This window comes from Perca flavescens, chromosome 16 (genome assembly GCF_004354835.1).
Source record: "Perca flavescens isolate YP-PL-M2 chromosome 16, PFLA_1.0, whole genome shotgun sequence".
In the NCBI taxonomy this organism is placed as follows: domain Eukaryota; kingdom Metazoa; phylum Chordata; class Actinopteri; order Perciformes; family Percidae; genus Perca; species Perca flavescens.
In genome coordinates, this window is record NC_041346.1 from 13,076,128 (window position 1) to 13,094,771 (window position 18,644).

General features: G+C 42.2%; 1 protein-coding gene across 2 annotated transcripts in view; it reads right to left on the reverse strand.

The window, feature by feature from the left end:
* The window catches only part of plppr1 (phospholipid phosphatase related 1), a 62,041-nt gene that overhangs the window by 10,261 nt on the left and 33,136 nt on the right, over positions 1–18,644 (reverse strand). For both annotated transcript variants that reach the window (XM_028601827.1, XM_028601828.1), the window contains exons 3-4: positions 13,764–13,952; positions 3,666–3,798 (exon numbers count right to left, since the gene is read on the reverse strand). In XM_028601827.1, the coding sequence (XP_028457628.1) occupies positions 3,666–3,798; positions 13,764–13,952 (322 nt within the window). The remainder of the gene's footprint in view (positions 1–3,665; positions 3,799–13,763; positions 13,953–18,644) is intronic.

Below are 18,644 nucleotides of genomic sequence, written 5' to 3' on the forward strand. Positions count from 1 at the left end.
TAATGTCATTGTATTTACACTCAAACAATGCTGAGGTGTTTGCAACTGTTGGCTAACTGCAGCCCATTGATCATTTGAGCAAAGTCTATTGCCTACTGAACACACTCAAGGCACACACACACACACACACACACACACACACACACACACAGCAAATAAAACATATTAGCTCCACCGCTACCATAAGGTCACTATTTCTAGTGTCAGGTGTGTGCTACAGGCATGTACTTTATTTTCTAGTAACAAAACACGGAGGATGAAAATCTGCTGATGTAAAACTTAATTAATGCGGACGACCTCAGGTTTGCATGTTTGGCTAGAGGAAGCTGCTGCCATTCTTGGAAACCTCATCTTCTCATTTCATCCTCCACTGTGCGTCGACCTGCCTCTGACACAACAGAGAAATGGATGATCCCGTCATATATTGTGTTATTTACAGGTTGCTGATGTCTTGATGACCCTATTTGGTGGTATTTTGCTTGCATTCCCTGTTGGAGGCTCACCCTCTTTTGTCCTTTGTAGGATACATTTGTCCTTTCTACATGGTGCCAGAGGTGTTCCGAATATGAACAAGCTAATCCTAAATACCAGAATCCTCAAGCTCTGAATCATCAGGGTTACTGTTCGAATTGGTAGCTTTTTGCATTGGAGCTCCCCTCACAGGTGACTGACAGCACCCACATTCAACTGTCAGCTTAGCCATGATATACAGCAGCCGTTGCTTCCTGGTAAAAAAAAAAAAAAAGCTTACATAAAGACTGTGAAAGCCCCAGAAACGATCCTGATGCTGCAGATGCATTGTTTACTGAGCTATTAACCTTATAAGCAGTGTTTAAAACACTGAACTGAAGACAGTCAAAAGCAGTGCCTTAATGTCACTGCACTATGAATGGTGATGTGATCACTGGAGTGCATAGGGATGTGCATTTGAATAATAATGTGATCACTTAGCTACAAAATACTAAACAAAACAAACTACACAGTCAGTGAGTGTGAATCTTTGTACTGAGTGAAATGATTCAAATCAGAAAAATGATCCTTCAGACTCCTGTTTAAAACAATTTTACCAGCACATCCGAACCTTACTCAAAAAACTTTTTTTTTTTTTTACCCTGAATAGTCAGTGTATACCATAAGATACAAATTTGCTATTATAGAAATGCTCAGGAGCAACTTGACTTCAAGATACATGAAGGTTTCGGGCAAGGGCAGATATGTGGGGGGGGCTGACCCCCCCCCACTGTAGGGCCTTGCCCCCCCCCAGCTACCCCCCCAACTTTGGGGTTCAAAAAACTATGCTTGTAAGAACAAACTGCCACAAATGTCCACAAGCTTTTTAAAACACTGAAACAAACAATTAATTTACATTAATTAATAATAAATAATAGTATGCCCCGCAACACCCTTCTTTCTAGTCATGGTTCCATTATCTTTATTGTTACTATAATTGCCACCGTTCATAATACCAACTGCTAATTATTATGAATCATGATTTTCTATATCTGTATCCGTCTCTGGGTCCCAACCACCACTGTTGCACCAAATGCTTGCTCTTGGGGGAATGGCCCTGCATCCCGGCAAAGACTATAGCGACTTTTGGTGACGTTATGTTACAACACACAGTGCTTGCTGAGACCGATCATTTGTATGTGATTAGTTAAAATCCATTTCCTCTCACATATCACGGCAATAAGGCTGCACAAATTAAACCAGGTGACATCCTTTACTGTCAAACTGGGAAAACCACAAATACAATGGGATTTAGAAGGCTAGTCTAAACATAATTGTTGTGTGCATGTAATAAATATCTTCAGATTTTGTCTGTTAGGCTACTTATTAGCTACGGGGCCCTACAGCGTAATGTAATACAAGGATAACCAGAGTTTTTCACATCTTTGCAGGCCAGAGTAGCTGGAGATATTAGCTGAAGCCTAAAAGTGGGGATTTTGCCAGGCAAGAAAATTCTGAGTAGTGCACAGGAGGAAGAGAATGAGGAAAATGAAGAAGGAGAAGGCAGTGAACTGGAGAGACCAGGCGGGTCAGAGCAGGAGAAGACCACAGAAGGAGATGCAGAAATAAGTCAAGGAGAATAGGGAAAGGAAGAATTGACTGTGAGGAATCAAGAGGAGGCTGCAGATTTAGAGAGAGGGACAGAGGCAGAGAGTGATCAGGAGGAGGCAGATGAAGATGACAGGGAGGAAGAGGCCTGCAGTTACCCCTGGACCATAGGGTATGTTTATATTCTCCTTCCATATAAATTGCAGTACAGTAGCATAACATGTCATTTCACTCTGTAAAATTACATGTTTTCATTTTTTGGCTATTTCCATTGGGTTGTATATGTTATAGGGTTAGATATGTAAAGATTTACATATATACATACATTATCTAATGGTGTTTTACAGTTTCTCTATCATAGCATTTGTTTGGCCTTTTGTTTGATCATAATTACTGATAAAATAAGAGACATTCTGTTCTATTTGTCTGCATCAGTAAATATGATCAAGCTATTTAATTCAATTTCAGCTAAATTCAATTGTATTTATAGTATCAAATCATAACAAGAGTTCACTCTTCTCAAGACACTTTACAGATTAGGCCACCATATAATTTACAAAAACCCAACAATTCCCCCAAGAGCAAGCATTTGGTGCAACAGTGGCAGTTGGGACACAGAGACGGATACAGATATACAGATATAGAGAATTATGATTCATAATAATTAGCAGTTGGAACAGTGGCAATTATAGTAACAATAAAGACAATGGAACCATGACTAGAAATAATTGTTGTAGCAGTTCAGGGCATAGCAGGGTTTGCATGGCATAGTAGGGCATAGCAGTGCGTTTACATATGGGGGTTCCCATGTACCGTCTTCCCCTGCTACCCTGCCAAGATCTCTCGCTACCCCTTTGCCACCCTATGTAAAATTTTCTTGATCCCCCACTGGTTTCGGGAGACTTTGAAGACTCATAGAGAAACATGTATTGAACTTTAAGGAGGAGAAATTAAGGCAGACAGTACAGTTTACCCACAATGTCGTGTAGTGCCGTCCCCTAGTCTGAGGTTCCTGTGTCTCTCCCAGATGTATATATCTCTCGCTCAAGCTGTCCAGTTTGTTATGCCCAGATATCGATGGCGCCAAAGCAAAAGATGCTCACCTAAAACCTAGTTGAGTCTATTCCGTCTCTGGGATGTATGCTAAAGTGTGTCAGGCCCCTTTACCCTGTTTCCACCGACCTCCAAAAGGACACAGTCCTGGAACCAAACATTCCCTTAGCATGCAGCTGCCTAGACTCCCTCAGTCTGTAGAGATACAAACATATGTTCATCCATGGACAGGTTTGGTTATTAGAGTCCGGCCGAATATTCTCGTCTCCTGACCTGTGACCTAGAACCTGATGTCGTCTAAGTTTTCCTTTTGTCTCATCTTACCACAACATGGTGTTTCTGGAAATTCCGCAACACTTGCCATGTAAGAAATGTGCTACGATAAAATTTAACATAAAAGTCTTGGTTTTGCGCCCATGTGAAAGTGACAGAATATTTTTTGATGTGTGTGTGTGCGATGTAATGTGTGTCTTGAGTTGTCAGCTACTACCTGGTGCCATCCACACGAAGGAGCGTGGGGCAGTTTGACTTATTTGGCGCGAAAACGTCCTTACCTATGAAGCGTATGATGCGGCGGATAAGGGGGTTGAGGTAACAGCAGTCTCCTGTCACAATGGTTTTCTCCTGGGCCAGGAGAGCTTCCCTCGTTGATTTCATCACGTACATGGACACCTCGCCGATAAAGATCTACACACGCGCACAAATACACAAAATGTGCCAGAGAGCGACACAGAAATAGGAAGAGTTGAGAAAGAGACACACACACAGACAAGGAGGAAAAGAAATCATCGTTAGCCATGCCATTACAGGGCAGAGGAACATTTTGCCCCTGTCTAGCCTGTGTACATAAACCACTGTGTCTTAATGCAGTATTTCTTCAGGTCCATTATAGTGTGGACATTACATCAGGTCTAATGGAAAACCTGCTTCTGGACACACAAAATGAAACTCATTGCCCGCTGCCTTGGGCGATACAGGCTGCTAAAAGAATGTGTGTTCATGAGCGGGAGTGTGTGCATACAGTAAGTGCGTATGTGTGTACACATGGGGTTTTGGTCTGGTGTGTGTTGTTTTTGTGTTCATAAAAGAGTTTGTTTTGAGCCCCAGGACAGGTAACAAAACTCTTGTTTTTCCATCCCTCGTGAATGCTTCTTTTATCATCAACATGTTCTTGTGAATGTAATTCTAATCTATTCATCTTTTGAATAGATTAGAATTTTGTGATGTTGGGAAATAAAAAAATAAAAAAACAAAGAAGAAAAAGGGACTGACAGCAGTCACATAAAAGGGTATGTATGTTTTAAAGCTATGCCCTGGATTCAGTCCTGTCTGGATTTGTAAGCATGAAGGAGGCAGCGTTAATCTTTTCAAACACTTTTTTTCCCACTGACATAAAGCATGCAAATACCAAATGAAACTCTCATCAATGCATCATGACAGAAGACGCCATCTTCTGATGTATAATGACCCAGAAACATCAGTCTTCAAAGGCTATATAACCAAAATATGACTTTATGTTCAAACAGACTGTGTCTTTAAAAGGCAGGCAACTTGTGTCATGTAGTCACGGCTGAGCAGTAATTGTGACAAATCAAAATGCATTTTTGCAGGGCCAAAAAGAAGGGCCACTTTAAGTGTGACAGTTAACTAACATAATTCACTACAGGCTATTAATCTTGGGTTGTTTAAAAGGAATAAGTCATGGTCTAAATGAAAACAAAATGATGTATGGGCCTATTCAAGCATCGTGTATATTACATAATCAAAGTCAACAAACTGCTTTGCATATTCAAACAGACAGCTATCATATAGGTCAGTTTTGCCATGAAGGGAGCTCAGATGTATCTTTATCTCCAGTGAGTCAGTTATTGGCAAACCTTTTAAAATAACTTTATTAAAACCAGTTCTTTTCCATTCAGGTCCTTGAAATGCTGATGATAAGTAATTCCCTGAAACTTTTCCTTTTTGCCTCGTATTTGTCTCCGCACTGAAAAGGTTAGTTTCCGCTGACTGATTGTCTTATTTCAACTCATGTAACCCACACTCTCCTTTATACAAATGTCATGAAAACTGAACTGAAGTGACTGGAAACAACTATATCCAAATGTAATGTCAGAACACTGAGGTACAACTTGGCATCCAGCTCAAACTGTGTGGTGTCTGAGCAGAAAATGAAAAGGTTAAACAACAGACACACGAAAGAACATGCTAATCTAATTCTTAGGAGTCATTTGCCTGACATGAAACAGAAAGGAACAGACTTGTGGTTCATCTGCTGTCTTAATAACACTGACCCACCCAATAGTGTAACATATTTATGGGAGCTCAGGTTCGCAATACCCTTGAAAGTCCATAAAATTCAGTACCTGTAACATAAAAATGACAGGCAGTGACTGCCCACAGTATTTAGGACTACCTTTTTTTGTATGCGTTTCACGCTATTCACATTTTTATTCACTCACATATTAAATGTGACAACTGTCCCCTGTGGAAAACCATGAATGACTCATGGTGCAGTTCGTTCCATCATACTGATTGCCAAAAGTAGAGATTTTTCAAAAATAGCTAAGCATATAAGCCTGAGGCAGCAGAAAACTTAATTGTTACAGTTTACAAGCTGTTAAGTAAAAGTATGTGTGATAATCTTTTCAAATTTGACAAAAAACTAATCTTAGTAATTTAATTTAAGTAAGGTTAAAAAAACACCTCGCCTTAATTTCATATAGAGTAACTAATGGATCAAATGACTGCGTGTTATGTGGAAGGTGTAGCGATGAGCCCAACAAGGAATTATCATCCAATTCTGCAGTCACTCTCAGCTCTACGGAGCACATTGTTTTGGCCGCCCCGCAACTTAAAGTTACAATCTCGGCGATAAGCAGTAATTGCAGGTGTGTTTTTGGATTTCACTCCCCAGAGATCCAAACAGTGTGGCCTGTGTGCCTTCTTCTGAAAGTCAAATTTGTTTATTTTTCGGGAAAAAAACTGTACACCGCTTCACGCACACAAGTGAATCTGTTGTGTTAACTCCGCCTCCCATCTCTGGCAGAAAACACGTCACTAACTGTGCGCACACACGTGATTTTTCCCGGGAATGTCGCCATAGACACAGAGTTCGCAAAACCACAAATGCAATGACTTTTAATGGTCAGTCATATGGCTGATTTATGGTTCTGTGTCGAATCGACGGCGTACCGCTGCAGACCCCTCTGCGTCGCCACGAAGCCCTCCAAAATGCTCCGAGCCCTCCGCCATAGCTAGACGTGCACCTCCAAAAAATGTTAAAGGTCCAATATGTAATATTTGTACTGTAATAAATCCAAAAATGACACCAATGCCTCATCAGATATTAAGGAAACATGTTAAACTGAAATACTATCTTTTCTGACAACAATGCTAATTGTCAGTATTTTTTATTTTTGAAATTTACATTCCGTAACGGAATTTATGTTTATGTTTTGATCTGTGTGTTGTTATCAACGGCCCAGTTTGACAGCCAGGCCGGGTTGCCAGATATACCTGTAAAAACGTAAACCCCGAATAACCCCGACGCAGAACTCCAAAAGGGTCGTGACGCCGAAAGGGTCGTGACGCCGAAAGGGTCGTGACGCCGTAGGAGCGACGCCGTGGATTTGACGTAGAAGCACAAAACAGCTTATAGGCTCAATCCACATTGTGTTACCTCACTCTGCCATAAAGAGTGACTTAACAGACATTTGGTTCACTCTAACCGCTCTCATCAGTGTTGTTTCCAGCATCCAACACAGCACCAAACTGTTGACAGAAAAACTTAGCGACTAGCCGCTGAACATAGTGTAACATTTAGCAGCTAAAGAGCCAGATCTTTCCCTCAGGCGTCAATAGAGACCAAAACAGTGTTGCTCCATGTCAGCTGGACGTGTAAATAGGCAACTGTTTGCTCACATTCACATTAACACATTCACTATATAAGGTGAAAACATGTGGCGTGGTCGTGTTTACAGCTTATGCTTCCCAGAAGTGGAGAAAAAAAGATCAATTAATGCTTCTTTAATGTCTTCTTAATGAGCCAATTATTTTCAGTATTGCTACCAAGACACGCATAAAAGTGAGTGGAATAAGCCATCAAGGACTTTAATTGGTATGGAAATAATGCATTGGAGTTCTTCAACTTCAACACGTCTCTCTCTGATATCTCGCCACCTTTAGAAGGAGTTTGTGTTGGGAAACGTCTACAGTCAGTCATGGTGGTTACCGCTCAGATGCCACCTGCTTCTGTTGGATCTAGAGCTGCAAAGATTAATCGATTATATGTCAACTATTGAATTAATTGCTCACTATTTTGATAATCGATTAACCAGTTTGTAAAAAAAAAAATAGTAAAAAAAGTTATCGGATTCCAACTTCTTAAATGTGAATATTTTTATTTTTTCTCCTCTGTGGCAGTAAACTGAATATATTTGGTTTGTGGACAAAACAAGATATTTTAGGATTTTATCTTGTTCTTTAGCAAACAAACACTGATCAGCATGTTTTACCATTTTCTGACTTTTTATAGACCAAACAACTAATCGATTAATCGAGAAAATAATCAACATATTAATCGACAATGACAATAATCATTAGTTGTAGCCCTAGCCTTCCACACTGACAAGAACAACATTATATATTTCCTTGAGGTTGAGGGTGAAGGATCAACATGGCTCAACAGGTTTATAGACCGTTGCATTAAAACGACCCATCTAACCTCTACAGCCACCCATTGGTCTGGCCATGTGGAACATTCTGAATAAATTACTGGCTCTTTGCTAATTGGCCAACATCCCAGCCCTGTCATCATAATTCTGATTGGCTGCTTCTCTGGTTTATGAGGCATGCGGCGACGGAGCGATATAGAGTGTGAAGCACAACTGTAGCACCTGACACAGCACTCTCAAAGGGCACACAATTAAAAAGTTTGGGATAGCATACATATGGATAAAGAGACTAAGGCCACAAATAATCCAATGAGAGAGAGAGAAAGAAGAAAGGGAAATGACCAGCAGTACTAAACAAAAGTTGAACAGCTGACACAGCACTCACTGAGGAGGGGTGTGTGATCAGGGACAAGCAGGATAAAGGAAGAAAGGATTCATCTTATTAGGATTTAATGAGTTTTAAGGCGCACAAACAATTTATTAGTGTAAGAGACAAAAGAATGTGACTGCATTGATACACTGTATAAAGAAAAATGGTGTACCAAGACATACGCTGAAGTTGTTGGTTAGACATTCCAGTATGATTTCTTTTTTTCCTTTCTTTTCTTTTTTTTGTGAAGTAATCCGTGCAGAAGAGTCTGTCAGAACTACACACAGACACACTCTAACCAAATCAGCTGTGAATAATACTGTCTGTCACATTTCCTGGTGACCAATGAGAGCAGTCTTCCAGATTTGAAATTGTATTGTGTGTGTGTGTGTGTGTGTGTGTGTGTGTGTGTGTGTGTGTGTGTGTGTGTGTGTGTGTGTGTGTGTGTGTGTGTGTGTGTGTGTGTGTGCGCGCACACTGTGGACTGCTGATGTGCACACCAATTAGCTTGAAGGAGGGAATGCGAGCTACAGGATGTGTTTTACTTCAGTTCAGTAAAAGTGACACTAATTCAGGCTTTACTCAGACTAGCATATCAATGTTTAGAGCCTGACAGCGAAGAGCGACAGCGTCCCAGATAATGAACACAATAAGCGGGAGACACAAAGAGGAAGAAGAACAGTAATATCTCATTACAAATAAGTGGGTGTATTGTGTCCAAAAACCAGACATATTTTAGGATCATCCCTGATTAAGTGCCTCTTGAAATTGTAATAATAAAGAAAGATGTCAGTTTGTAAAGGCGATTTACAAGTGGGACACATACAAACCGCTCCTAAAAGACTTATTACGGCACTCTACAGTTTTAAACAAAATTTTAGGTTTGCTGTGGAGCATTCAATAGAACATTACTCGCTTGACCAAGAAAGGGAATGACATGTTTCACACATCAAATTCCATAATGACATCAAGATAGTAAGACATACTCCAGTGGTTTAGAGGGTTATAAAGAAGTCTGCTACAACATAACCCCCTGCTTACATACATATACATATATATATATATATATATATATATATATATATATTGATTGATTAGTGGCTCACACGGATCACAAAACAAATCTTGCTGTTTTAGTTAAAATGCCCAATGGACTCACCACCATGCACTATTACTATTACTACAGTCTGTTGGCGCTGTAGTCTTTAAATGTTGATAACATGGGTAAATAGGAATAAAATAACGACAGCCGACGTTCACCAGCTTAAAATGCAAATTATAATTATACAACTGCCGCATACTTACACATCTGACAATGAGAACCAACATGGTCAACATTCAACATCCAATCACCTTTGCTGTATGTTCAGATAACAACTTACAGCTTTAAAATACAGTAGGTTATTTTATTTTTTTAACACCTGACTCCCCAGATGACACTAACACTAACGCCAAAGCCAAAGCTGATCATTTTAAAGACTCCTTTACAACACATCACATCTGAACTGATGTGGTGCACTACTGCACACGTTAATATTTATGCACTGCATGATCCCTCCCCACTTCAAACAGACTGACTGTATCTGTATTCTGGGATTGACTGGTCTTTTCCTTCGCATATGGCACAATTCAAACGGGAAGAAATGAATTATAATTTTAAACAGACAGAAATATATTTGACACAGGTTGAATAATGAACTAACCCAGGGGCCCAGAGACATATGGCGCCAGGTCTGGTGCTGGGTTAGGGTTTAACAAGCATGGAGCTAAAGTGACATCTAGTGGCTATATGCTGCTACTCCTGTATGAAGCGTTTTGAATCAGCAGTGCACATCTAGCCCTCGCCCTAAAATTCATTTATAACTGTCACTCAGCTTTGCAAATTAACAGCTTACATAAGTATTACATTTTTGGAAATGAAAGACCCTTAACACCCACACAGGTGTTTTTGGTTATTCTGGCTGATTAGACCTCTTCCTAGGACTGTGTGGGTGTGAATGGACGGATTGATTGACATCTTCCTGAGCCTCCTGTTAGCTTTGTTGCACATCATCATGTTTTCTCCATTTATGGGCACAACAGAGGGCACTTCATCACGCTTTTTGTCATTGAAAGGGTGCACTAGAGGGAACATAGTCATGTTTTCTCTGTTTAAGGGCACCTGAAAGGGCAGGACAAATGACACCTTTATCATTCTTATTGGTAAATAAAACGTGTGGCGTCATAAATTCCCATCCAATCTTCAGCCCACCTTCAACCTGAGCCGAGGTCTAATCAACCAGAATCACAAACTATAATAGAAAACCCTGTGTGGGTGTTCAGAGGCTTCATACCCTGTTAACATGTACATGGTTATTTTGACAGACATTTCCCTTCGTTTGTGCCCTTCGTTTACACGCAAACGGAGAATTTGCCTCTGAAAACGTTTCTTTTAAAAACTCCGGCCAGAGTGGAGATTTGGGAAAACTTTGTTTGCACTTTTGCATGTAAACTGAGACAAACAGAGGTTTGGGGCAGCCGAGGAAGTGAGGAAGTGATTCGTTGCTGTTGTTGCTATTTCCGGGGTTCTGATTGGCTAACGTGGGCTTGAGCTTCTCGTTACACTGCCACCTACAGGTTTGGCATGTGCTCTTGCTGGCATTGACCGCATATGTACACGGGTATGTGTAAACTAACACTTTTCTGAAAACTGACAACTCTGCACAATGTTATTTTTGAAAATGGAGAGGTTAACATGGCCGTTTATGAAAATAGCCGGCCACGTGTGAACGTAGCATCAGACCCTTTTCACACGGATATTTTGAAATGTGCTCGCAGGTTCCACAGTTGTGATTAATCACACTAACGAGGGCTGCACTCCTCTGTGTGTGCTGGCTTACGATCATGGCTGAAAGACACGTCGTTAACAGAATTAATCACACCTGTGCTTCTCCTGCTCTGCCAGGTACAAATACCTGCTGTGAAAAAGGCCCAGTGATGTCATTACCTTCACCTGTTGTTGTCCTGCAATGTTATGTCCGAATGTCTCTAATCCATACTGCTGTACATACTGAACAACAGCTGTGAAAGGACAGAGTGGCATTAGCTACATTAAACATATAGGCTCTCCTAATAGTCTCAACTGTTTTTAAAAATATTGTTCATATGCAAACAATATGCTTAATCCCATATGGAATGGTAATGCTTGAAAGTTCAGCTTTCTCCAATTTGAGGTACAGTGGAGAACTTTGGTTATACCAGCTGTAATCCTCTAGAGAGAAAGGTCATCTTGGACTTAACTTGAAGCTTATAAACTTGGGAAGTTTTTCATGTACATTTGAGGCAGTGATATGTATAATAAAATGCTTGAAAATGATCCCTTTTGATGACAATTTGTCAGGCGGGCAGACATTTTTTTGTCTTCTGGGGTATGTTGTTTCCGCTAGTTTCCCCCATGTGTCAGGATACACCATGCACAATTTTAGGGTTATAGGACCATTTATGTAGCTGCAGTACCTTAATATTCACAATTACATCATTCCGCCAAAAGCTTTTCCCAAAAAGGGTGTTTTTTGGCCCCTGAGACCAAACGGGGCCAAGTTGGGGGTGGTCGTTATCAATTTGTGATGGCCCAAGGTATAAGATAATAAAAAATAATAGTGAAAAAATTTAGCAAAAAACATCTTGAGGAGTGGACCTGGCTCCCGGCCTAATAGGCTACGTTCACACCGCAAGTCTTAAAGGTATAGTGGAGGATTTTCCCGAATTTTAGAAAAGAACCGCCCCCTGTACTTTTTGAAAAAATGCACATGCGCAACACTCTGCCTGCTCCCGAGAGGGAACGCCTATTAAACGTGTGCACGAGAGTGCACTGTTTACAAGTTGCTGTCGGCATGGCTCATACAAGCCTACTTGAAACTGTAGCTCAAGCTCACCACACATATACACCTGAAAGCTAGGGACGTGCACGTACGACGGCCTTACGTAAACATATCACCAGAATGATTGACAACTAGGAGGACCAATAGTCTTGATGATCCACCCGGAAAAAGAAAATCCTCCACTATACCTTTAATGCTTAATTCAGATTTTTTGCTCAGATCCGATTTTTTTGGTTTGGCTGTTTACATAACCTTTTTTAAAATGTGCCCAATATCAGATTCCAGTGTGAACTGTTTGCGGTTTTGAACTGACCCGCATGCGCTAAAGAACAACAACAACATCAGACGCAGCACGCTGTTGCACTAAAGTTAGGGAAGTAAGCATTTTCGCTTTTATTTCACAATGTTTGTGTAATGGCAGCCATGACATTAATGAGCAGGTGCTGAGGAGGAGATGCGGGGTTATGGCTGCAAATTCACTCCAGAGGTCTGTGTGGATGCAGAGACGAAGCCATGGGCGGTGGGACTGCGTCGTGAATAGCTTCACAGAGACGCAGTTTTTTTGTAGGCCTAGTCAAGTTTTTAATATTGATGTCTGTCTCTAGGGCTAACTCCTGCCTGGCGCATAATTGTGACAAATGTCGATGTAGATTGACGTAAAAGTCGCATCAAATCCGCCTTGGTTGTTTACACTGCGGCCGCATTGAAGAAAATCAGGCTTGGGTCTGATTCAGCACCACACATGGAAGTGGTCTAAATCTGATTTGAAAAAATCAGATCTGGGCAAGATTTGAGTGTTCACACTAAGCTACTTCTGAAGAAAATCTGATTTGGGCCACTTTTGCCTGCAGTCTGAACGTAGCCTTAGAGACACTGAGTCAAAGGCCTTTCCTCTTGATGCTGTAGTTTCACTGATGCACGCATGTCTCTTTCATTCAGCAGAACTGAAGGAATGGTGAATGAATGGTGACACAACACATAACAGGAAACCCACTTGCCTTCTAGCACTGGGATGTACCCTGCGGCCTGGATGACAGACTATCTGCACGGCCATACTGTTTAAGAAATCACATCATAGTCCAGGAAAACATTTCTTATGCAGGCCACATTCCCTGCTCCTTGTACAGCATGACTTTTCACTTCACTGGTGCATTCAGCATGATGTCTTGTGATGTGAAACCAGTAAATAACAAGTCTAAGAGGTACTGTATAAAGTTCAAAAACAGGGAGCCAAAAGTTCAGTCTGTGAAATCAGGACCAAACTTCTCAGCTGACCCATAAAAAGATATGGAAATGGTCTTCAGTCAGACAGTGTGCTTTGACATTTTCTCCCATATTTCGACAGAGAAAGTGATATTTACCGAGGAGAGAGATAAGATGCACGGCTGCATATAGTGCATAGATGGCCTTTTTATCTACATAAATCATATATAATTCAGCACTGAATTAATTTAGCTACATTTCAAACACTGTCAAATATCAACAGTTGGTCATGTTAGGCTATGTTAGCAGCATAAATTGAAATGAACATTATAATATATTATTATTATTCATTTCAGAACAACATTTTTGGTGGTTCTAGTTTATAAAAATGTAAATCAAGCTGTTAGCAGTGAACAAATGGTTGCTCTTTCAGAGAGTTAAAGCCTGGATATTCATGCCACATCTGAGTATTGTCGTTTACAGTCCAGCATGTGGTTTTTTTAAACACCGTGGCGAAATACACATAACATGGTTTTTACTCACTATAGCGGTGGGAGCAGCAGCCACCACGCAGTACAGGATGAGAGGGGGGATGAAGCTGGACTCCTCTGTGCCGGGGTACGGCTTCATCAGCTCGGCGTCATTACAGAAGAAACCCTGCACGTGCACGCTGAACAGGTCCGTGCACTCCATGTAGTAGGACAACAACGCGGTGCCGGACATGATGACGAGCTGGAAGAAAAACATGTTGGAGCGAGATAGAGCAAGAGAGTAGAGAAAGTTGAAAAAGAGGAGAAGAAAAAGAAAAACGAGAAGGGGGAAAGGGGGATTTGTTAGTTGTATATCCAGTGCACTGAAGGCTAGCCTCCTTGAATCAGTTTCCTGTGGTTAAAAAGTCAGTTTCCTCAAATGAGTTGTCTTGCGGCTAATCCCTGACCATCACTCCGCTCCTCTCTCAGCTGTGACGTCTAACATGTTTTAATACAAAACTGCATAAATCCCCTAAAACCATCTCTTTTCTCTCTCTCTCTCTCTCTCTCTCTCTCTCTCTCTCTCTCTCTCTCTCTCTCTCTCTCTCATGCTAACTCGTCCCATACAAGCCCCCCCACGACCAGCACCAGCGTCACTTCCCACCTCCTCTCCTCCCTCACCCCCTCATCCTTTTTATCCCTCCACCATCATCTTTTGTCTCTGGCCTCTTTTCCCTCTCTTTCCAGAATCGGCTGCAGGCATTTTTTTTTGTTTTTGTTTTTTATTTATGGTACCCTTAGTCAGTGATGACGAACAAACACTGGAAGACGAAATGTAAGACATTGCACGGCAAGGCCCTCAAATGTGGTTTTTGAAAATCGGCTGCAATTGTGTCATTCTAATGTATCCTAACTGCTGCCAATCTAGCCAACCTGCACTATGCTGGGTTTTTACATCAAAGAAAAGTGATGAGGTCCATCCATCCATCCATCCATCTTCGTCCGCTTATCCGGTGTCGGGTCGCGGGGGGAGCAGCTCCAGCAGGGGACCCCAAACTTCCCTTTCCCGAGCAACATTAACCAGCTCCGACTGGGGATCGAGGCGTTCCCAGGCCAGGTTGGAGATATAATCCCTCCACCTAGTCCTGGGTCTTCCCGAGGCCTCCTCCCAGCTGGGCGTGCCTGGAACACCTCCCTAGGGAGGCGCCCAGGGGCATCCTTACCAGATGCCCGAACCACCTCAACTGGCTCCTTTCGACGCAAAGGAGCAGCGGCTCTCCGAGCTCCTCACGGATGACTGAGCTTCTCACCCTATCTCTAAGGGAGACGCCAGCCACCCTCCTGAGGAAACCCATTTCGGCCGCTTGTACCCTGGATCTCGTTCTTTCGGTCATGACCCAGCCTTCATGACCATAGGTGAGGGTAGGAACGAAAACTGACCGGTAGATCGAGAGCTTTGCCTTCTGGCTCAGCTCTCTTTTCGTCACAACGGTGCGATAGATTGAATGCAATACCGCACCCGCTGCGCCCGATTCTCCGACCAATCTCCGCTCCATTGTCCCCCACTCGCGAACAAAACCCCAAGGTACTTGAACTCCTTCACTTGGGGTAAGGACTCATTCCCTACCTGGAGAAGGCATTCCATCGGTTTCCTGCTGAGAACCATGGCCTCCGATTTAGAGGTGCTGATCCTCATCCCAACCGCTTGACACTCGGTTGCGAACCGATCCAGTGAGTGCTGAAGGTCGCAGGCCGATGATGCCATCAGGACCACATCATCTGCAAAGAGCAGCGATGAGATCCCCAGCCCACCAAACTGCAACCCCTCCCCACCCCGACTACGCCTCGATATCCTGTCCATAAATATTACAAACAGGATTGGTGACAAAGCGCAGCCCTGGCGGAGGCCAACCCTCACCTGAAACGAGTCCGACTTACTACCGAGAACCCGGACACAGCTCTCACTTTGGTCATACAGAGATTGGATGGCCCTGGTAGAGACCCCCTCACCCCATACTCCCGCAGCACCTCCCACAGTATCTCCCGGGGGACCCGGTCATACGCCTTCTCCAAATCCACAAAACACATGTAGACCGGTTGGGCATACTCCCAGGCTCCCTCCAGGATCCTTGCGAGTGAAGAGCTGGTCCGTTGTTCCACGACCAGGACGGAATCCGCATTGTTCCTCCTCAACCCGAGGTTCGACTATCGGCCGAACCCTCCTTTCCAGCACCTTGGAGTAGACTTTACCAGGGAGGCTGAGAAGTGTGATACCCCTATAATTGGCACACACCCTCTGGTCCCCCCTTTTTAAAAGAGGAACCACCACCCCAGTCTGCCACTCCTTTGGCACCGTCCCAGACTTCCACGCAATGTTGAAGAGGCGTGTCAACCAGGACAACCCCTCCACACCCAGAGCCTTGAGCATTTCTGGACGGATCTCATCAATCCCCGGGCTTTGCCACTGTGTAGTTGTTTGACTACATCAGTGACTTCCGCCTGGGAAATCGACGACAATCCCCGTTATCCTCCAGCTCTGCCTCTAACATAGAGGGCGTATTAGTCGGATTCAGGAGTTCCTCAAAGTGCTCCCTCCACCGCCCTATTACCTCCTCAGTGGAGGTCAACAGTGTCCCATCCTTACTGTACACAGCTTGGATGGTTCCCCGCTTCCCCCCCCTGAGGTGGCGAACAGTTTTCCAGAAACACTTTGGTGCCGACCGAAAGTCCTTCTCCATGTCTTCTCCAAACTTCTCCCACACCCGCTGCTTTGCCTCTTTCACGGCAGAGGCTGCAGCCCTTCGGGCCCTTCGGTGAGGTCAAGCCTCATGAGGTGTTTGTCTATATTTTAAAGCCGCCAGATAGAGGAGACGGTATAATGGTATAACATAACCATGACTGGATGCAGTAGGATTGGTAAAGGTACTGCCAGTAAATGTAGACATTAGTCACGTAGAGGTAACATTACAGCTACTCCGCTCCCTATGATCACAATGAAATGTTAGAAGAAAGAACAGAATAATAAGATGCTTTATTGATCCCATAGGACTCAATAAAGTATCCGATTACACATAGATAGACTGGTAATCACGTTACAAGCAATCATGTCTGACTATCCTTTGACATTAATCTGCTTGAAAAAAACGGCAATGTTTTTTATTTGTTAAAATTGAAAAAGTAAGAAAAAAGCATTACACACAAGAGTGTGCAATATATTTGTTCTGCTTAAGTGAACAGCACCTCACAGTAGCCCTTGTGTGCGTTACTTTTCTACATTATTGACTTGTTAAAACATCATGTGAAAGTGATAGTAGTGTTATGAATGGTTCCTGATTCATAAAACGTGGTTAAGCCAGCCATTTGTAATACTTCTCCCCAACGCCAGGTGTCCCCATGCTACCGCAGAAGGATGAGTACTGCTTCAAAGAGAAGGACAGCACAAATCTTAGGTTGTGTGGTCTATAATACAGAAACTATATTCCATAACTTGCGGGGACCATTTTAATTATTAAACATTATCAACCAACTACAAAAGATATCACTACTGGCCCTGTACAGGCAAGATGTCTATCTTTTAACATTCATTAACAATAACGAAAGATGTAAAACAAGCTAATAAAAATAACTAATTCCTGGGCCCCATAAAGAAAGTGCACTGTGAGTTGTCCACTTTCACTCACTACATTTCAGAGACCACTGTTGATATTTTGTCATATTACACATCAGAAATCAAAAAATATTACAACCTTTTAAAGCAGATGCATAAGGTTGTTCAGAATTCAACCAGGGCAGCAAATTAGTGATATTCATATAAAACTGGCAAATGTTTACTCATTTTGTGTATACTGTATGACAATAGTGTGTTAGTAATGACAAGCTGCATGTTAAAATGAGAATTGTTATTTGAACTTGCTGACTACTAACTAACTACTAACTATCTCAAGACTGTTTTGTGCTACAGACCAGGGATAAGGGCGAGAGAGTTTTCTGTGTACCAGATATTACACAAAGTGTAATATCACAAGTGTAAATTATAAAATACTTTAAAATTGACGTATATACTAGTTTACATGCATTTCATTGTTAAAACAAATAAATCAGATCATCTGTCAATCACCCGTCATCCTTTCAACTTGAGCCAGGGTGCTTTTTGTTTGATAGTTGTTGTTTTTCTGGGCTAAGAAAAAGAAACTTTTCAAAGTAAATGGTTGTTGCCTTAGTTTCCGAGCCTTAAAGGTCCAGTTTGTAACGTGTTTAGTTGTTCTTTATCAAAATCTGTGTTGCCCATTCAAAAATGTGTTCTTTTTCATGAATATTTACCATCACCATCAATTCCAAGTATTCCTTTTTGGCTTGACATTTTACATTTACATTCACGTGAACCTTTTGCGTTTTCGCTGTCACATGATAAACTCACAGGTGCTGCTAATATAACGCTGCTAATGGGTATCGTAGCTTCCCTGCCCCGGCAAGTTTGAAAAAGGAAACATGCAGGACCACACGTATTCAAAATCCAAATTTCAGGAACAGGAGTTTTCTTCATCGCCCAGAAAAAGAAAAAGGAGATTGAAAAGAGCGTGAAGGCTACCGTAGCTGAATACATACTTTGAACTTTAACCAGAGCTAACTGTTGTTTCCATAATGCAAAAGAATTTTGTCCACTGTCAAATATGGAGGGTTAGGGTTAACCAGACTTGACACTATGGCCATGGGGTTCAGACAGTGAAGGCAACACAGTGACTGTGTTACAGAGGAGAGAAGTGAACTGTTGGCAGATTGTGACAGATGGCCATGCGAAGATGTCCAGGTGTGTGTGCCTGTGCGTGTGTGTGTGTGTGTGTGTGTTTTATCGGTTTCTATGCCAACTTTTTGAATAACACTAAGCTAGTTAGCGATATTTTTTTGCTTTCTCCTGCCATGGAGAACATGTTTACACAGTTCACGTGCATCAACA